The sequence below is a fragment of the Pan paniscus genome, chromosome 2, assembly GCF_029289425.2.
Source record: "Pan paniscus chromosome 2, NHGRI_mPanPan1-v2.0_pri, whole genome shotgun sequence".
Lineage (NCBI taxonomy): Eukaryota > Metazoa > Chordata > Mammalia > Primates > Hominidae > Pan > Pan paniscus.
In genome coordinates this window covers 127,432,758-127,453,734 of record NC_085926.1, presented here as the reverse complement: position 1 = coordinate 127,453,734, position 20,977 = coordinate 127,432,758, and the positions used below count along the sequence as shown (strand labels likewise).

At 52.8% G+C, this 20,977-nt stretch overlaps 1 protein-coding gene across 14 annotated transcripts in view; it reads right to left on the bottom strand.

The window, feature by feature from the left end:
- Nucleotides 1-676: 676 nt before the first annotated feature.
- Nucleotides 677-20,977, bottom strand: part of IFT122 (intraflagellar transport 122) — an 80,522-nt gene continuing 60,221 nt past the window's right edge. For 5 of the 14 annotated variants that reach the window (XM_034957328.3, XM_003829425.5, XM_003829424.5 and 2 more), the window contains 11 exons: nt 18,485-18,656; nt 16,944-17,046; nt 14,812-14,952; nt 13,599-13,693; nt 8,934-9,034; nt 6,792-6,957; nt 5,744-5,855; nt 3,422-3,547; nt 1,839-1,918; nt 1,293-1,457; nt 677-849 (listed from right to left, as the gene is read on the bottom strand). In XM_034957328.3, the coding sequence (XP_034813219.2) occupies nt 760-849; nt 1,293-1,457; nt 1,839-1,918; nt 3,422-3,547; nt 5,744-5,855; nt 6,792-6,957; nt 8,934-9,034; nt 13,599-13,693; nt 14,812-14,952; nt 16,944-17,046; nt 18,485-18,656 (1,351 nt within the window). In that variant the 3' untranslated portion in view covers nt 677-759. Of the gene's footprint in view, nt 850-1,292; nt 1,458-1,838; nt 1,919-3,421; nt 3,548-5,743; nt 5,944-6,791; nt 6,958-8,933; nt 9,035-13,598; nt 13,697-14,524; nt 14,644-14,811; nt 14,953-16,943; nt 17,047-18,484; nt 18,657-20,977 lie in introns of those variants that run through there. The other 9 variants (XM_034957329.3, XM_034957316.3, XM_034957320.3 and 6 more) reach the window with 5 other exon arrangements.

The following is a 20,977-nucleotide window of genomic DNA, read 5'->3' as shown; positions in this document are numbered from 1 at the left end:
GGAATCTCAAACGGAAACCCGCTGCTTAAGGAGCTGTTCCAAAGGGAAGAGTCTCCACTGGGCTGGGGCTGCTCTGTGGGGCTGGGGAAGGTGGATGGAAGAGGGCGGCTCCAGGGCCTGGACAGGAGCCTTGACTGGGCTACCAAACAGGAGCCTTTTTTTAAACTCCTGCCATCTTCTTTGGACCCAGGTATTTTCTCTTGTCAAGATGGATCCCCATTAAATCAAAATAAATAAACAAAAAAAACCCCTGCTCCCCCACCCCTTTCTATATTGCCATTTTGATTAAATGTTAAGAGCACACAAATGTAATGTTCATTTCAAATTAGAAACAGGTGCACTTTTGCATACAGAAATTAAGTTGCAGACAATAAGAAGATTTGCTAAAATGTAGATGCTGATGAAAATAAGGAGCCCTTTTGTCATTATTGAGGCAATCTGTTGGCAAAATGTACATGCTAACGGTCTGACAGATCGGCGGACTCCAGCAGGCTGCCACGAACAACTCGGAGCCGTTCTGAAAGTAACAGATTTTTTTCCTTAGAAAATATATGTACATTCTCTTCTTCATCTCCTGGTGCTATTTACAAGGCATGAAATGCCATAAATAGGAATTCCGTGGTTACACAAGGCCCCCCCACAAAACACAAACTTCATCTGGGCAAGAAACACATTCTGACAGTTTAACTCTTTATTCTCCTTCACAGCCCAGCAGACCCCAAGGCGGGCAGAGGGTGCAGGCCGTCCCCAGGATGCTGGTCATGGGCCAGGGTCGTCCTTGCACCTGCGGCAGTAGGGGCAGCAGCCATGCTGAAGCACCAGCAACTCATAGTCCTCAGAATGGAACATCTAAGGGAAGACAGCCGTAAGACCAGGCTGAAGCCCTAGTGCTCATCAGCCCTACACCTGGGGCCAGGACGCACTGCCTCTCAAGGGGAGGGGGCTTGGCAGTGGTCAGGGCTGGACACAGACCTGCAGCACCTTTGTTTGAGGGCTGGAAGGGGAGATGGGAGGGGGCTGTGGGGTTTCTTGTTTTCTGAGTGAAGGTCAAAGGCACATCATGCTTGCTGGGCCCCCTGGATTTGGGGAGGATGTGGACAGCGCAGGGGCCAGTGAAGTCCACTTTAGATGCACATGGAATGCAAGCAGGGGAGAGGACAGACAAGCCTCTGTCCCAACTTGGAGCCATGGATGTGCCCCTCCTCCCAGGGGCCACGCCTCCCAGAGGGACATTTGGGCAAGGGAAAAGTGGCCAAGAGAAGCACACGTGAGCTACCAGGGTGGCCACCTACCTGGAAGCAGGAGGAGCACATGGTAATGGAGGCGTCAGGCAGCAGTGAGCGGAAGTATTGCCACCTCAGGGGTGGGGGCCATCGCTTGATGAGGACATCCCGGCGGCTCATGGAGCGCAGCACCAGCCGGCTCACCACCACTGGCACGAACTCTGAGCCACCTTGCTGCAGGGTGGGCGGGAAGGAGGCACAGTGTCCTCACTCAGCCACAGTGAGACATCTGTGTGGATTATGATCCTGGAATCTTTGGCAGTGGTGAGAGAGGACCTGCTTCCTAAACCCAGGTGACCCTAACAGTGGCAAGCTCCTCCCACCAGAGCTGAAGCTGCCTCCCTGTCCACAGACCTGCGCCCTTGGCCATGGTCCCTCAGGGGCAGCCATGGCTCCCACACCCCACAGGAAGGGGTCCTGCCCCTCCTTCGTGCCACCACATCTGGAAGTTCTGGCCAATCCTCCTCCACCACTGCGCTAGCTGAGGGTCCCCATGTGCACAGGAGAAGGGATGGAGGCTGCCCTCCTGCAGGTCACCCAGAGAGGCACCCTCACCTCAAAGCTCAGCTTAGCTGTGAACGGGTCCTCATCTCCGATGGAGTCCTTGGTCTCCACTAGCCGCAGAATCTGGGAGCCTGGAGGGATCTGGTCAAGGATGGAATCAGAAGCAGAGATGGAGACAGACCCTAGCCTCCACCCTACACCCCTGTGTGAAGACTCAAGGGCAGCCAGACCAGTGGAACAGTTTTCCAGGTGGAGGAACAGAGGGGGCTCAGGCCAAGGAATCAGAAGGAAGGGACTCTGCTGGCCCTGCTGCCCTCACCCATTCCCCTCGCAGGCCACACACACCATAGCTCCCAGGGCCAGTGGGAAGCACATGCGGGCCCTGTGAGCCGCTGCGGGTAGGCACGGAGGGGATGGGCCCAGGGATCCTGGAGAAACATTCAGTGGCTGCTGGGGGTCTGCGGGCACTTGTGATGGAGCAGACAGGGGCGAGAGCCCCTGCTGACCCCAGGGCGGGTCAGACTCACCTGGAGGTCCCCGGAAACTGCCCCTCTCCCACAGTGGTGGGGCTGGTAACAGAGGCCAGCAGGGGTCCTGCAGGAGGCCCAGGACATGGGGACTGCTGGTACCAAGTTGGAGTGGGCACAGCACCCACCTGCCAGCACCATAGCACATATCATCTGTGGCACCTGAGGGAGCCTGGGTGGCAGAGATGGGTCCGTCTTTCCTTCAGCAAGCAGCTCTCTGAGCTTCCCTCCTCCCAGTGTGGCCCCTGGGGGTGGCAGCACCTGGGAGCTGCAAGGAAGGCAGGCTCACAGCCCCCAGGCCTGCAGACTCAGTCAGTGCAAGGGAGCAAGGCCTCAGGCCACGTGTGTGCTGTTCCCTGCCAGAAGCCCCTCCCATGTCCAGCCTGCAAGTGTGGCCTGCCCTGGACAACTGCCCTGGTGCATCCTCCTGGCCAAGGGGCAGGCTGAGCTGTGCCCCGGGGCTTTCACTGCCACAGCTGAGAGGAAAGCTGGCTGTTTCTGGGGGCTATAAGGCTGAGGAGATGTGGGGCTGGCACTGCTCCTGACATCTCTGTGTTATGGGGGCACCGCGGGGCTGCCAAAGAATGAAGTTGCCCAGAGGACAGTGCGGCCAAGAGAGGCAGAGCCAGCCTGTGACCGACCAGACTGAGCGCTGGGCCAGGAAGCTTCCTCTCCTGCTTGGGGCTTCCTTGCACACCCTTTGCTTGTTCAGCTTGTCAGTTTTGGACTCTGTCACTTGCATGCAAAAGTGACTTGAGTGGAAGAGCTGGGGGCCAACACCGACATCATGTCCCATGTTGGCTATGTAGGAGCTATGCACAGACAGAGGCACAGCCAATGCCTTTTAGGGGTCAGGGGAGGGTGGGAGACCCACACGGGAAGACCAAGGTGCCACTTGCCACTTCTGGGTCCTTAGGCCCTGGCAAGCTGTCTGCCCATCTCTGATCCCTGTCCCTGTCCCATGTGGGCCTCTCCAATCTCTCTGGGAACACAGGGCCAGGCTCAGCATGGCCCGCGATCCCCTGGGACTGGGCCCTCCTACTTCCCGCCTGTCCCCAGACCCCTCACACAGCCGCACACACAGGCTCTGGCCAAAGGCATGGATACTGTTGTTTGCAATCTCTAGCTGTCTGTCATCCCGCTTGGGTCTCAGCACCTCCAGGTCGATGAGGGAGATGGCTTCTTCATCAGTGATCCCTTCCTCCAGGTAGAACTCAACCAGGTGTAGCACGTCTGGAGGGCATGGAGAAAGGGCTGAGGGGGCTGGAGGCCTTGCAAAGGACTTGCCGCCAGGCAGGTGGGGTGACCACAGAGTTGCTTCTCAACCCACTGGCAGCTTCACCAAAAGCAAGAAGAGGCAGCAGGGGCAGTCTCTGTATGTGTGTGCAGGAGCAGTCTGTGTGTGTGTGTGTGTGCAGGAGCAATGTGTGTGTGTGCAGGGGCAGTTTGTGTGTGTGTGTGTGTGCAGGGGCAGTCTCTGTGTGTGTGGGTAGGGGCAGTCTCTGTGTGTGTGCAGAGGCAGTCTGTGTGTGTGTGCAGGGGCAGTCTCCGTGTGTGTGCAGGAGCGGTCTCTGTGTGTCTGTGTGCAGGGGCAGTCTCTGTGTGTGTGTGCAGGGGCAGTCTCTGTGTGTGTGTGTGTGTGTGTGTGTGTGCAGGAGCAATCTGTGTGTGTGCAGGGGCAGTTTCTGCGTGTGTGTGTGTGCAGGGGCAGTCTCTGTGTGTGTGTGTAGGGGCAGTCTCTGTGTGTGTGCAGGGGCAGTCTCCGTGTGTGTGCAGGAGCGGTCTCTGTGTGTCTGTGTGCAGGGGCGGTCTCTGTGTGTGCAGGGGCAGTCTGTGTGTGTGTGTGTGTGCAGGGGCAGTCTCTGTGTGTGTGTGCAGGGACAGTCTCTGTGTGTGTGCAGGAGCGGTCTCTGTGTGTGTGTGTGCAGGGGCAGTCTGTGTGTGTGTGTGCAGGGGCAGTGTGTGTGTGTGTGTGTGTGTGCGGGAGCAATCTGTGTGTGCAGGGGCAGTCTCTGTGTGTGTGTGTGTGTGCAGGGGCAGTCTCTGTGTGTGTGTGCAGGGGCAGTCTGTGTGTGTGCAGGGGCAGTCTCTGTGTGTGTGTGTGTGCAGGAGCAATCTGTGTGTGTGTAGGGGCAGTCTCTGTGTGTGCACGCAGGGGCAGTCTCTGTGTGTGCACGCAGGGGCAGTCTGTGTGTGTGTGCAGAGGCAGTCTCCATGTGTGTGTGCAGGGGCGGTCTCTGTGTGTGTGTGTGCAGGGGCGGTCTCTGTGTGTGTGGGCAGGGGCAGTCTGTGTGTGTGTGCAGGGGCAGTCTCTGTATGTGTGTGCAGGGGCAGTCTCTGTGTGTGTGTGCAGGGGCAGTCTGTGTGTGTGCAGGGGCAGTCTCTGTGTGTGTGCAGGAGCAATCTGTGTGTGTGTAGGGGCAGTCTCTGTGTGTGTGCAGAGGCAGTCTCCATGTGTGTGTGCAGGGGCAGTCTCCGTGTGTGTGCAGGGGCGGTCTCTGTGTGTGTGTGTGTGCAGGGGCGGTCTCTGTGTGTGTGTGCAGGGGCAGTCTCTGTGTGTGTGCAGGGGCAGTCTCTGTATGTGTGTGCAGGGGCAGTCTCTGTGTGTGTGTGCAGGGGCAGTCTGTGTGTGTGCAGGGGCAGTCTCTGTGTGTGTGCAGGGGCAGTCTGTGTGTGTGTGTGTGTGTGCAGGAGCAATCTGTGTGTGTGTAGGGGCAGTCTCTGTGTGTGCACGCAGGGGCAGTCTCTGTGTGTGTGCAGAGGCAGTCTCCATGTGTGTGTGCAGGGGCAGTCTCCGTGTGTGTGCAGGGGCGGTCTCTGTGTGTGTGTGTGTGCAGGGGCGGTCTCTGTGTGTGTGTGCAGGGGCAGTCTCTGTGTGTGTGCAGGGGCAGTCTGTGTGTGTGCAGGGACAGTCTGTGTGTGTGCAGGAGCAGTCTGTGTGTGTGTGCAGGGGCAGTCTGTGTGTGTGTGTGCAGGGGCAGTCTCTGTATGTGTGTGTGTGCAGGGGCAGTCTGTGTGTGTGTGTGCGTGTGTGTGTGTGTGTGTGTGTGGCCTCTGCTCAGCTCCTGGGAAGGGGCTTCTGATCCTCTGTCAACATCAAAGGAGCTGGGCCTTGATAACCTATCTCAGCCTTCTGGTCTGAATGCAAAGCCATCAGACTCTCTTCCTGGGGCATTTGGTTATGTAAAGCCCTGCGCCAGGTTCCCAGAGTGGGTGCTTCAGCTTTGGGCAGCAGTGGGTCCTATCTCTGGGAACACCGACAGTGACTCCTTGTGTCAGGCAGGTGGGCGTCAGAGTGTCCTCATTTCATAAACAGGGACATTCAGAGGCCTTTGGCCCTTGCCCAACGTCCTGAGGCCAGAGAGCAGTGGAGTGAGCCTAGCCGTCCACAAGCTGTCCCGCCCACATGCTCAGGATGCAGGGACTCACCGTAGGAAGACGCGGAGAAGATGAAGGGCTGGCGGCAGTTGATGCAGACGTTGCCCAGGTTGTTGAGCAGCGGGTTGTTGGTGGAGCAGCGGTAGCACAAGGGCACCAACTCCTACAAAACAGCCACGGACTCCCGAGGGGCCGGGGCAGGCACATGTCCTCCTCCCCCTGGACTCTGGCTTCGGGCCCCTGGGGCCTGGCTGCCAAGAGGAAAAGCCACCCGGGTGGGCAGGCAGGGAAGGGGCGCCGGGCCCAGGAGCTCCATGCCATGGGGAAGCAGGATAAAGGCCTGCCAAAATACCCAAGCCCTGTCACTTGGGTCCCCGTGCCCAAGACACCTGCACAGGCAGCGCTCAACGGCACTTTTCTCCTGGCAGGAATGACAGTGGCTGCTGCCACCATTAGCCAGCCATTTACCATGCTCCGGGCACCGTGCGGAGCACGTGGACTATACTGGCTCATTTAGCCTCACAACTACCTGTGGGAAAGGGGGAACCCAAGGTGCAGAAAGATGGAGACAGAGCTAGGAGAGGGTGGAGCCGGGATGTGAACCCAGGTCTGTCTGATGCAAGTCCTTGCTCTGAGTTTGAGGGAGGATGTGTGAAAGAAGGAAGCTGGCTGGGTTGAAGGAATGTGGGTTGGGAGTGTGGGGTAGATTTGCTGGAGAACTACAGCCTGGTTCCAGAAAGGGCAGAGGTTTCTAGAGTAAGAGTCAGCTCTGGGGCCAGGCCTGGGGTAAAGGCAGAGCCACCTGGGCACAGAGGTGTGGGGCTTGCCTAGGGGAGGGCAAGGAGCAAGGGAGGCCAGGCTGAGGGCTGAGGCTGGGGCCGGGGGCTGTGAGCGGGCGCCAGGTGGACTGCGGGGAGAACAGGAGGTAGACAGGGAAGCACAGGGGAGCTGGCATGGCCAGGCTTGAGCAGGGGGCACAGAGCCTAGAGGGAGCTGCAGCTGTCTCTCTTCAAACGGAACCCAGGCCAGGCAAGAAGGCATGAGATGGCCTCAAGGGAGAGGAGGAGAAGCCACCTGCCCAAGGGTGCTGCATCCTCACCTCACTGTCGTGGAAGGGCTTGGCGCGGATGGTCAGGGTACCCAGCTCAATGGACTTTTGGAATCTGGCAGGGATGTACAGGCCACGCAGCTTGTCATAGGCGTGCCGGGCCAGCCTGTAGGCACCGAGGGCCTTGCTCTGCTTGGCCAAGGTGAAGAGTATTTTCCTGCCGTGAACAGGGTTAAGGACAGCAGGGGCAACACCAGGCCCAGGAGCTGGCACTGCCTGTCCTTGGAGTGAGCCCCAGGCTGGAACACAGCTCGTGCTGGTGCCGGGAAGGCAGAGGAAAGACCGTGAGGAAGGCTCTGTGCGCTTGTGAGAGGTGAGTGTACTTCTCGGACGGCAAGGCCCAGGAATTTTTCCAAAGATAAAAACAGCGTAGTTTCCATTAATACTTTAACCTTGCTTAGCATCTCTGGGCCTGCTGATGGCTCATCTTATACCCTGACTAGGCCAAAATGGCTCTTCCTGCCTCACCAAACCTGCCAGCCAGGCCCTCCTAGGATGCCTGGCACAAAGGGCACTCTGCTCTCACCCTGCCAGGTGGGGCCTGGTCCAGACTCCCTGGGGAGCCACCCTCAACCCTGCTCTGAGGCCCCTGGGTGTACCCCACTCTGTCTGCACACCCTTCCCCGAGGGCCTGGTGGGCAGTTTCTGAGCGGCAGCCTCGCCTGTGCTCTGGGGCCCCCTTGAAGCTCCTCAGCCAGAGGCTGACGAGCCTTTGTGCTCTCCTCTCAGGTCACCTCCGATGTTGGCTGCCCCCAGGCCCTCCTGCCCTTCCTCCCGCATCTCTCCCAGAGTTCCTGCTCCCGCCGTCTGCAGTGTAGCCCCGTCCACTTCAGAAGTTCTGTGGAGAGTTTCCTTCTGTGTCTCCAGCATGACTCCTCAAAGTCAGGGACTGTCAGGAGCCATTTCCAGGTCCCCAGGGGATGGCACAGGGTAAGGCTCGGGGTAGAGGTTCCATCAAGCTGTTGACTCAAACAGAACTTGCTGGAAAGGATGAGTACAGGTGCTCAGCCCCCACAGGCATAGCCCTGACTGCTCCCATGGGGAAAGACGGAGACGCATGCAGCAGAGGTCTGACTCCAGGAAGGCACCCCTTGAGGGTATTTCCCCTGAAATGTACATAATGGGCCTGGAATCCTCTAGCGAGGCCAATTCTTACAACAAGGACCTCTGGGTCTTCTCCAGTGGAGTGGGTTTTCCTTACAGAGGGAAGGTGGGGCTGCGGCTGGGAAGGAGCTGAGAGTACAGTGAGATTTAGAAAAGAACAGGGACAATTATGTCTCCGGACATCCAAGACCTTAAAAATCTGGATCATTGCCTGGTAATGATCCAGTATCTGGCTGCACAGGCCCTTCAGGCACCTGCTCTGCTTATGGCACCACTGTGGCCCTCGATGGCTACAGAAGAGAGGAAAACCCAAAGGTAGGCTCTCAGGCCTTGGGTCCTGCTGCCTCTCCGGCCCCTCCCACCCAGGGTCCCCTCACCCCCTCCCACATGCCTTGCTTGCCTCTCCATATGCTGGGTCCTCCCCCGGAACATCCACTTGGCCATCTTCCCTGGCTGCCTCAGCTTGCATGATGGACATCACCTCCTCCAGGTAAACTTCCCTGACCATGGCCCTGACCTCAGCTTCATTCCACCCTCAGACACAGCACACATCCACCAAACCAGACCCTAACTTGTGACCTCCCTCTTTGATGGCAGCTTTGCCACCTGGTGCCTGGCCCAGGGCTTGGGGCACAGAAGGTGCTATGTATACCTGGGCTGAACAAACACTCCCTCCTCCCCAGTCTGGAGAAGTGCCCAAGGTTCCAAGCCTGAAGGCCTGGTGCTTCTTCCATTTCAGTCACACCCTCATCTGTGGGTTCTAGGAGGGATTGGGACAGTGTGTTGGCCAGAGACCCACTGCTGGGTTCAGCTCAGAGAGCCCTGAAAACTCATCTTCTCTTGGCCTGGGCCCCTGGGCCTCCCTGCTGAGCCTCTATAGCCAAACAGCAGCGGGAGGGTGAGTTCTCTGTCTTCCCTGAGGGTTGCTGAGAGAGGAAGGTTCTGCCAGGAAAGTGCTCTGGAAGGAATTTCTTGGGGCCATTAGACAAGAACGGTGGTGGGACGGGGGAGGGATAAGAGAAAGGATACACTTTAGAGATGCCCGAGGGGGTGTCCTTGGGCAGGCTGTGCAGCAGGAACCTGGAGATGTTGAAAAGAGTTTCAGGACGATGGACACTGAACGGATCTTCCTGCAGTGAGAGAAAAGCAAACAGGGATTGAGTTCCTCAACTGAACTGCTGCTGGGCCAGGCCAAAAGGCAGACACCAATAATTCTGAGTGACATCAACAAGAGCGGCTCTGATTATTGAGCACCTACTGTGTGCTGGGCGCCATATAGCCACTGTCTCATCCGGTCTTTAACATAATAACCTTGCGGTATGCATTTTTATCCTCACAGTACTGATGAGGAAACCGACACCTAGATAGATGATTTGCCCAAGTCACCAACTAGAACAGAGCTGAGCTGCTATTCAAACCCAGGTCTGATTCCAAAGCCCAAGAATGTCTTTCTTCCAAGCTGTACTGCCTCTGGAGTTGGTAATTATTCCATTTCTCTGAACTACTCAAGTTGTCTCCAATTAGCTCTAAAAGAGAAGACCTTCTATGCAGCTTAGGACATAACCACTGATTCATATAAGCCTGTCTTTCAACAGAGGCATTTAGCCCTCTCCAGCATGAACCCACATGCCTCTTCTGTGCTTTCCAACAGCAGCTTGACTGATGTGCCACCAAACGAGCACACATGCGGAGTTCCTCAACTGCTGACCCATTTCCCTGGCTCCTGGCATAGGCACTAACAGGAGGCAGTTAGCACAGATTAGTGATTGGTCTTCGTACCTAGAGGCTGCCAGAAGCTCAGCAGACAAATAAGGAATTTTCTATGTGAGGGTCTACAAAAGGTTAAGAATACCTTATTTTGAAGGCATCTGGCACACTGTATATAAACTGAGATTGCCCATTTCTAATAAAGCTTTAGATGGTGAGGATTACAGCAGGCCAGTAACTCCTCTTTCTTGTGAGCACTTAAGAAGGGTCTTGTGAGGCCCTACTCATCACTGAGCCACCAAAGCTTAACCCCTAATTGGTCTGAACTCCTGAGGACTCACTTTGCTCTACACTTCTTCAGTTCAGAGCTTAGCATTTTCTATTTAGTTCACACGTAAATTTCTATACCTTTTGTTAGCTCCAAGAACCCAAGAAAACCTGAGACCACATCCTTTCCAGGGTAAGAACAAGATGAACTCTGCCTGTGGTTCTACTGCACTAGGTAGGGAAGCTAAGTAACGTCCCAGAGAGAATAGGTAGGAGGGGAGTCTTTTCCTCTGGGAAAGATGCCATGTATCCAGGAAGGACCTGAACTTCCCTTTCCAGTCTTGCCCTGAATCAGTGCTGCTCTGCTGGGCCCTGGATGCTGAACCACAAACTACCACTCACCTCCAGGCCTTTGCACAGGCTGTGACCTTTGCCACAAACACCCTTCCTAATCCTCCTCCACTTCACTTGCCCCATTTTTATTCTCTCCCTCCTTCTGGCTGAGAGGACACCTCCTCCAGGAAGTCTCTTCACAGGCCTCTAAACGTTTCCCCTGAGGGATTGTCCTGTTTGCTAGACTGGGACTGACTGCAGGGACAACGTTTTGTTCACCACTGTGTCACCAGGTCTCATCACAGGGTCTGTCACATAGTAGGCATTTATTGAATGAAGGAATGGCCCAATTAATAAGGTTCAGCTGGGATAAGAGCCAGGGCCCCAGCTGGTCTGAGGCCCCTTAGCTCCTAGTCCCATGTAGGTCCTGGAGCAGAGCTCAGCTGTTAGAGACAGGAGCCCTCAGCCCCATGCCCCAGGTGAGGAAGAGGACAGGGAGCAGTGAGAGAAAAGTCTGAGGGAAGGAGCTGAGAGCCAGGCTCTGGAGTGGCTTGGGCAAACTGAGGCTGAGCTGGGCCCTGACTTCCAGCGTAAGTTGAGTCTGGGCTCCTTTTGTGGTGGTTTCTCTCCAGGTGAGCACCTGATAAAGATGAGGGACCCTGAGGGGGTCTCGTTTCAGGAAAGGCAAAGACTGTAAGGGAAGATGAGGTCCCTTGAGACCACTGACCCTGCTGTGGGAAGAGATTTAACACTAGACTGACGGCATGCACAGAGCCTGTCAGGAGTCCTTCTTGCCAGACTTTCCCAAGAGGCAAAAAATGTGCTGAGAAGTCAGCACAGATTAGAGGGAAAGAAATGCCCAAGGTGGAAGGCAGGGCATTTGAGAGGTCAAAGAACGGCGGGAAGGCTGGGCGTGGTGGCTCATGCCTGTAATCCCAGTGCTCTGGGAGGCTCAGGCAGGAGGATCACTTGAGTCCAGCAGTTTGAGGCTGCCATGAGCTATGATCATGACACTGCACTCCACCTTGGGCGACAGAGACCTCATCTCTGAAAAAAGAGAAATGCTAGATGCCCAGCTGGAGGGAGCAGGTCAGGGAAAGCTGGCATGAAGCCTTGCCTGGAGCAGCAGTAAGGATAGCTGCCACCTAGGGTCACTCTGTGCTAGGTACTCTTCCAATATTAACTCGTCTAATCCTCAAAACAATCCCATCAAGTAGATAGTGCTGTTATCCCTATTTTATAGAGAAAGAAGCTGAAGGCCAGAGAAGGTAAGTAACACAGTGTCATTTGTGTGTGAGGACTCTCGAGTTTACCCACTAAACCAACATACTAGCCTGCTTTCTCTAAAAGGAGAGAGGGAGGGAAAGGCTAGGAACACAGGCTCCAGTGCCAGACTACTGAGACTCACATATTGGCTCTGGAATTTGCTGTTTGATAGTAGAATACACTCTTAAATGTGGTTATGTTATACATCATTTCAATGGGCATTTCTCGCTTTATGTTTTTTTGCTAATGAGTTATTACTTACTGTTTATTTTAGACTATGCAAATGATGTTAGACAAAAAACAAATTCAAGCAGTTTTCTTATTTGAGTTCAAAATGGGTCATAAAGCAACAGAGACAACTCGTAACATCGACAACGCATTTGGCCCAGGAACTGCTAACGAACATACAGTGCAGTGGTGGTTCAAGAAGTTTTGCAAAGGAGATGAGAGCCTTGAAGATGAGGAGCATAGTGGCCGGCCACTGGAAGTTGACAACAACCGAGAGCAATCATCGAAGCTGATCCTCTCACAACTACAGGAGAAGTTGCCGAAGAACTCAATGCCAACCATTCTACGGTTGTTTGGCATTTGAAGCAAATTGGGAAGGTGAAAAAGCTTGATAAGTGGGTGCCTCATGAGCTGATAGAAAATGAAAATATAGTCGTTTTGAAGTGTTGTGTTTTCTTATTCTATGCAACAACAACAAAACATTTCTCAATCAGATGTGAGGTGTGACAAAAAGTGGACTTTACATGACAACCGTGATGACCAGCTCCACGGCTGGACTGAGAAAAAGCTCCAAAGCAGTTCCCAAAGCCAAACTTGCACCAAAAAAAGGTCATGATCACTGTTTGGTGGTCTGCTGCTGGTCTGATCCACTACAGTTTTCTGATCCTGGTGAAATGATTACATTTGAGAAGTATGCTCAGCAAATCAAGGAGATGCACCGAAAACTGCAACACCTGTAGCTGGCACTGGTTCACAGAAAGGGCCCAATTCTCCACCCACCTGACTGCACATCACACAACCAATACTTCAAAAGTTTAATGAATTGGGCTACAAAATTTTGCCTCATCCGCAATATTCACCTGACCTCTTGCTAACCAACTACCACTTCTTCAACCATCTCAACAACTTTTTGCAGGGAAAATGCTTCCACAACCAGCAGGATGCAGAAAATGCTTTCCAAGAGTTCGTCAAATCCCAAAGTATGGATTTTTATGCTACAGAAATAAACAGACTTATTTCTCATTGGCAAAAATGTGTTGATCATAATGGTTCCTATTTTGATTAATAAAGATGTGTTTGAGCCTAGTTATAATGATTTAAAATTCAGTCTGAAACCGCAATTACTTTTGCACCAACCTAATAACCTCTGAGACCTCTGTCTAGGGCTTCATTCTCATCTGTAACATGGGGGTGATAGTCCTTCCCTCAAAGTGTGGTTGAAAGGAGGAAATGACTTGATACAATGAAGCCCTCAGTACATTGCCTACTAGGTACTAAGTGCTCAACATCTGTTGGGTGATTGAGGAGATACAGTGGATGAAGAGGCTGTTGACAACCCATCACCTGTTCCCCATTGCCACCAGAGAGATTTAAAATGGCTTTCTCAAAGGAATCAGGGAGTGACTAAAAAGAACTACTTGGGTTTCTGGAGACCAAGTCAACAGTCTAGTTTCACAGAGAAGGAAACTGAGGGACAGAGAGGGAAAGTGAATTGCTGAAGAACACACAAATCACTGACAGGGCCAGGGAGGGATCTCGAGCCTTTGGTTAATCTGGGCCTTCGCCCTACTGAAGGAGAGGGCCTCATGGAACTCCCACCCCTCTTGCTGGTTAATGCAGAGTTTCCCCGAGTCATCAAAGCCTGCACTGAGGAACTAGCAAGGCCCATTCCAGCTCTGGATTACAATTCAGGAGCCCACTGCTTGATGCATGGCAGACAAATAGTCAATCAAAGAAACTCAAACTTTTTCTTCCCAGAGGAGACCAAGATTCCTCAGCAGTTCACTGTGACCAGTGGGTTACATTCCATCCAGTCTGCTGCTCTTTAGATATGCCCGGGACCCCTAGCTCAGGAGATGGTACCCTCAGGTGCTGGTGACCCAGCCACCTTACCGTGTGGCGATGGATGGCATGGTAACCATGGTACAGCTCTGCCAAACGCTGGAAGTGGTAGAACTTGCCAAGCATTGTGTCCTTCTGGGCAGGATCTGCTGTGTGCAGTGGGTGGGAGGGGAAACGTGTCAAACAGTGTCTGTGGCTGCCAACTGGCCCCAGGAGGAGGGGCCAGGCAATAGTACTTTTCCCAGCATCAGTTCTCCCACCACACAGTGTCTGTGCCAGGGTGAGGGACAAAGTGTAGTGAGGGGAAAGGCACTCTGCTTAGGAGTAGGGCCACTCCAGGATGGTGAATTCTTAGGTGGACAGGGCATAAGGCCAGGGAGTTTGAGGATATTTTTTCCAGATCTCTCACTGCACCCTCCCAGATTATTCCCCTGGGGGAGCGACAGCTGCAGCAAGACCCAAGATGTGTCGGAAGAGCCTGCTGGGACAAAGGCAGGCAGACACCAACTGTATTCATGCTCATCTTATGCCTCTTCCCTCTGCTGCTCCTATCAGAAGCATAAGGCACTGGCCCGAACAGAAAAATGCGACCTTACACCTAGGCTTGACAATTTTCAAACTGTAAGCATGACTCTGTGAGGCTCCCAGCAACCAAAGGGACCAGGACAAGGGACTCCCACAGGACAGATGGGCATGCAGAGCTCAGGAAGGATTGTGACTTGCTACAAGTCACCTGCAGCTTCCATGCCAGTGTTTTTCCCACCCCTGCATGTGGCCTTGTCCAGTGGAGAAGAACATCTCCTTGTCTCTTCCACTTCCACGGCTCCTTCAGTACATCATGGGAAGTCTTGTGAAAGACAGCAATATTGAAACTGTTTTCCTGGCTGGGATGAGTAAGAATCTGGAGTGTGTTATTGTAAAGCCATCTCTCGTTCATCTTCTCATTTAATTAAAAAAATTTAAAACCCAGTGCTCACCCAGGTCCAGCTATGGGCTCCCAGGTAGCAGGGGAGAGATATGCTCTGAATTAGCAATGCAGGGCTGGACCTGCCAACCATAACCCCAGGACGGTCCTCATACCATTCTGATGGGCAAACTGGAAAAAGATGATACACCAGATTACGCCACTGCAAGGCAGGCTTATGGACAATACACCCAATAAACAAGCCCAGGGCTTTAATTAAAATGTCCCAGCTCTTCTGATGTTTATCTTGGTGTCAGAGTGGGGCTTGGGAAAACAGTGGTCTGGCTGATGTTTACACACCTTGAGCTATATCGAGGCATTGCATGGACAGCATCCAGTAATAATAGGCAGCATCATTAAACCTGCTCTCTGCTACGGCATTGTTTGTGAGCTGCTCCAGCACCTGGACCGCTTCTCTCTGTCGCCCAGCCTTGTGGAACGCTGTAGGAGTGGTGGAGGGAGGAAAAAAGCACATGCTATTTAGGAAGTCACACAGGAGGCAGGATGGAGCTCTGTGGGGCTTGCACAGGGCTGCTTTGGAAGTAGGACACTCATTGGAGCATCTGCAGTGCTTCGTTGCTGGGATGGCGCTTCTCTAAATAACCAAGGCTACATCCTGGAAAAAGTACAGTGAGATAAATTCCTCTTTGGCTGGGAAAAGGCGACTGACTTTGAAAAGCATGCAGAAAGGAAAAACTGGAGGGGCCAAATTCCAGGGCAAAGTCTAAGAGTGAAACTTGCTCATCTTCAGTGAGGTTCTGCCCCCTGCTCATTCCAGGGCAAAGTTTTGTGACTCCTAAGGTGATAGAAACAGGACCTGCCACTTTACTGCACTTGGAGGTAAAATGCTTTTGTTGCTAATCACCTCACTGGATCCTCACCACAGACTTATGAAGAAGGAAAATTATCCCCCTTTTTATGAGCAATGAAATGGGCTTTGCGAAATGGAGGTAAAGTGTCACACCCAAGGTCCCAGAACCAAGCCCAACTCAAGTCCTCAGTTTGTCTTCAAATGACTGCTTTTCAATGACCACTTTGAAGGATCTGCCTCAGTTATCACAACCATTTGTGAAAACAAGCAAAAAAACTCTCAATCGTTCCTATACTGTTTAACAGATATTTTCTGAGTACCTACTACGTGGCCAGCCCCTTGAGATGTTGGTGGCTGCCAGTGAAGCACTTGTAGCCAAGACACTTGCCATATGAGAGCACTCAAATGATCCTAATCCTCCGCCTTCAGAGAAGGAGAAGGTCTGGCCTTTGTTCCATTCTCATCTACAACCTCTTGTCTGAGTACCAAGTTACTATGGTGATGGATTCTTGGAAGGGCAGACACAGACAGATGGATAGGTTGATGTGTTTTGCCCAAACATGCAGATACTTCAGCAACTGGGTGCTCTGGAAATGCTGAAGCAGCAGAGAATGCGCTAACTTCAATGAGGGCTTTCGGTTGAGGGGCTCCAACAGGGAGACATTTGTTCTGCAATGTGTCCGGAGAGGGCAACGGTTACCATATAGAAGCATAAATCAGATGCTATGGAACATCAAACACCCAACTTCAACTAGAAGGCTAAATAGGCAGCAAAACAGAAAAATCAGGTTCCCCAGTCAGAGAGGTACTGGTCCAATTCTGGCTCTGCTGCTGACTAGATTTGTGACTTGGCATGGCACATTTAGCCTCTTCGTCCTTGCACAGCTGTTGGCAAGATTCAAGGTTACATAGGTTAAGTGCTCAGCCAGGGCCTGACACAGAGAGGGAAGTCAACTTTAAAAAATATGATTAATAACATCAGCGAAAGTTCTATACTTGCTTTGACTCCTATTTCAGATGCTGTTGTACGCTGTGTGCAGCCCATTTTACCAACAGAAATCTTGAGGAGCAGAAGTCACCCGTTTATCTGAGCCAGAAATAGAAGCTGAGTTTCTATTCTCAGTAGAGGTGAGACCATGCCTCACACTGTGTGGCAATCCTCCCTTATTGTCCTCATGGCACCCTGGCTCACATTACCTCCCTGCCACTTCCTAGCTATGAAACTTCAGGCAAATTTCTTCACCTCTTTACCCTTCAGTTTTCTCATCTGCAAAATGGGAATCACAATGATGGTAGCTATACCATAGGGCTGTTGCGAGGATTAAACGGGAAGATACACTGCAGTGCACAGCACTTTGCTCAGTAACCACAGAGGGTTGGAGAGGAGGCAGCACCTCTTAAGGGCCTGTGGCAAGTGAGTGTGGCCCAGGAGGGTGTGACTCCAAAGCCAATGGTCTTTCCATGCTCCACAGTCTTTCACCACCAAACAATCACATCCCCAGGATGAAGTCATCTATCTTGGGATCTACAGATGGGAAGGGCTTGGTAGCCTTCCTGAAATGTATGTCTTGGCAGTAACTTCTCCTGCTCCTTCTAGAAGGTGACAGTCTGTGTTGCCTACCTTTCTGGGCTTCCTCAAAGCGATCGTTCTCTGCTAGCCACTGAGCATACGGCACGTAGATGTCATCCTTAAACTCAGGATGCTTCTCACCCAAAGCAAAGGCCTGGGGGAAGGAGCAAATGAAGTCTTAATAAAGCTGCCCCTGCAGCCCCCATGAAAACACTGTACTTGGCTGAATCCATTAGGGACATCATATTTTGCCAGCCTGACAACTCAGAGGGGGAGAGTGCCTCCCCCAAAAAACTACCCACAGAAATGCAAAAACAAATCAGCTCTTCGAAAACAAAAGGCAATTAACAGCAATATGCAAGCGACTGGATTCAGTAACAACACAGTCTGTTTCTGGACCACAGAAGCGGCACAGAATCGGAAACATTTTATTTTGAGGGTTTGCGTGGGCTCCTGTAGTGCTGCAAACAGATTTCTTTTAATTGCGGGCGACACCTAAGGAAACAGAATTGACATTATCATCATCACCACTTCTTATCAGTTGTCAAAGATGACTGTGGGCTTCGTGCTGTATGGACCCACTGACTGCTTCTCACCTAAGCCCCAGAACCACCTGTCAGGCCAGGAGAACCGGACATGAGCCATGGGGAGAAAGTCTGCCTGATGCACAGCGAGGTCTGAGTCATTCTAAGATGCTCTAATCTATGCTGCTTGGGAAATCTAATAAATTTCTCTTGAGAAGCCACCATTGCCTCTGTCCCTAGCCCCACCTTTTCTCATGAGTGACCTCATCACCTCACCAATGGAGCTGTTCAGAGAGCAGACAACAGTCAGACGGCTCCTCTCAGTGAAGGCTTTGCTTTCACTCTAAAATGGACCATGATGGGTGGGTGGGTGAGTCGGGGGAGGATCTTGGCACAGCTCCTAATCCTCTCGGGGATGGATTTCTCTGCAGGGAACAGGGAGCCAGTGAGCTGGAGGGTGGGGGTTGAGCCATAGAAGGGGCAGCATCAGCTGCTTCTGCCAGCCTGAGGCTGGCCACCTTTCTCACTGACCTGGCTAATTCTTTACAGCCCCTGACACCAGAGAGAAGTAGTGGTTGTGGGGTGGGGGCAGAGAAGGGAGGGAAAAAACTGGCCCCTGAAATGGCTCTCACAGTCTGGATCTGGAAAGCACAGATGGTGCTTTCTGCCAAAATGCTACCCAGCAGGTTTTAAATGTCACGCAGGTGCATCTCCACATCAGCCATGTGTCTGAGCCTGTGGTGCTGGTCAGAGGCAGCTCAGCCCAACAGCAGGCACTGGAGCTGTCGTGTTCACACTAACATCCCCGGTGCCTGTCACCACCCTGGCACAGAGCTGGCTGTCAGTAACGATTTTCTCAATGACTGAATGAAGGGACAAGTGGAAAGGCCCTCCACGATTCTGTGGCTCAGAGAATTCGAGGTTAAGTTACCTGACTGCCAGCTCAATGTTCCTTCCATCATGAGGGCAGCTTCTCTCCATGTGAACCCCAAAGGGCCCCTGTACCCACCCGCCTGTGTCCCAGGGCTCAGGTGGGGCCCCAGCCCATGAGGCCTGCTTTCCCCTCACCTCATCCCAGCGCTGGGTCTCCACGTGCAGCTGCACCAGGGACTTGAGGTCACCCATCTTCAGGTAGGTCTCAGCAGCATAGCCAGGGCTGTCCAGCTTCTTGAGGTAGGTAGCGCACAGCAGCAGGGGCTCGCGCTCAGCCTTGTCCAGCTTGCGGGCGATGTCGATCAACCTGGAGAGGGAAGGGGCAGGTAGGAGGGTGGGCTCTGGGTCTTGTCAACGGAAAGCCGTATGTCCATTCATTCTGCAGTCCCCAGTGTTGATACTATGCCATGGCCCATGGGAGTTGCTCATTGGGTAGTTATTAAATGCATGAATACACACTCCAGAAACATCACCAGGATCTGGGAGAGGTGGCCTTTACAGGATCCTGTCAGCCACCTTGTGTGTCTTTCTCGGAAGTCACTGAGCTATCCAGCAGGGTATAGAAACAATTATCTCCTAATCCCCTACCAGGTACCCAGATGATGCCATGAGCTTTCCCATGCGTGAAATCAGAATCTTCACCACCCTAAGAGGTGGGCATGATTATTTCCATCTCTCAGATGAGAAGAATAAAGTCTGTGGGGAAGGTGAAGCACCCAGCCCAAGACTGGGCCCAGCACTCTTTCCACCACGGGTGCAGGAATTCTCACGGAAAAGTAGATGCCAAGGCATAAGAATACCTCAATGACTGCCCTCTAAAGGAAGAGGTGAGTGTGGGGCCTGCTCTGAGCTCTGGACAAAGGCCTGCAGGAAGTCTTCCCTGTCCTCCTGGCCAATGTGCTGACCAAAGAGGGAGTAGCTGCAGGGACCCACTGGCTCACCACTGCTTCCCCATGGTGAGCAGCCCTCCCATTGCTCATGGGGACATGAGGCCTGGATAGAATGCACTTGTTCTCTCTGGTCAGGCTGGAATTTGGAGTCAAACTAACTCTCCCAGGAGAAAGGGTTCTACCCAGGCTAGTCTTGGTGAGAAAGGAAGGAGAAGCAGCTGTAACGAATCCCTGTCTGAGAGACAGGCAAGGCACGGAGGCCTGTCAGTCTACACTTAGAATAATAATGGCATCTAAAAATAACACTGCTCAGCAGAAAAAGGACATGTTTTTAGGGAAAGGTGGCACAGACAGCCCTTACAGCCTTAGAAACCTTCCCACCCATCACACCCAACGTCCCTGGAGGAAAGACACCTTTTATAGCCACATCTGGAAAGCGAGCAGAACATGCTTAATGTGTTTCTTGAATTACTCAAGTACCCTCAGGGTAACCTGATACTATAGCACTTACAAATGAAAGTGACAAGAAAAACCAGAAGAGAGAACAGAGCACCCTAAATCTGCCTGGCTCTCTTCTATATGAACCCCTTCATTTAAAGAATAATGTGGGGAACAAAATCTGTGCCTCTGTCTTTAAAAAAATTACTATCGGACAAGAAAAAGATGGGGTGGTAGGACATCCATCAAGGTCCCTTTGTGAGGGGCCCACACACCAATTATTAATATATGGCAGCACCCAAGGAAACGATTTAATCATTAACCAGCCTCTTCCGTATCCCCAAATCCTGGCTGGGCCACTGCTACCTGTAGACCACAACGTCGTTTCCAGAAGAATCAACAGCCTTTAGGACCCAGCCTGAGCCACCCTCAGGAGCTTGTCCCATCATGTCCTTTGCCTACCACAGCAGCAAGCTCACTGACTGGGAGGACAAAGCCTTCCCCCTCAAGGTCTGGTGTGCTGAGTCCCAAGGCTGAATCCATCCTGTCTCAGTGCTGCCCCACCCCAACCCCCTCCTCTCCCTGTTGTCCACCTTGACGAATGGTGTAACCCACCAGCAGCCACAGAGCAAAGCCAGCCTGACACTCACCCCTGCCCCAACACCCTGGGATGGGCCACTTGGTTCTAACACTGCTACTTCTCTCTCATGCCCTCAGCTACCAAGTTCCCTCCTGCTCTACTGCACTAGCCAGTTATCTGGTCTCCATTCTACCTGCCTGCCTGAGGGGGTGTCTGACTGTAGGTGGTCACTCACTATTGGCAAATCTAAGCACCTCCGTTTGGCATCGGAGGCCCTTCCAGTGTGGCCAGCCCACTTCCCCCAACCCACAGCCCATGTCCTTCACCCTCCCATTCCCACACGTCTTTTATTCCAACCAGAGCCAACTCGCTGTGTTTCTGCTGTACTTCCTGCCTGCATATCCTTTCCCCCCATCTCTATTTACCTCTTGGAATTCTTCAAGGTCCCTTCATGGAAAGAGTGTCTCCTAAGAGAAGATATCCATGGTTCCTCCCATAAGAATTCTTCCCTGATGGATTTGGAACTTGTTTTGTTTTTGTTCCTACCATTACACGCGTAGTTGGCATCGACATCCAGCAGATCAGAGGCTAAAGCTCAGCTCTACAACTTTCCAGCCATCTGGACTTTGGGAATAACTTGTCCCTTTAGCTTCTGTTTCATCAGCTGCAAGGTGGGCGAGGAGACACCAGCCCTGATGGCATAGGTGGAAAACCTAATGC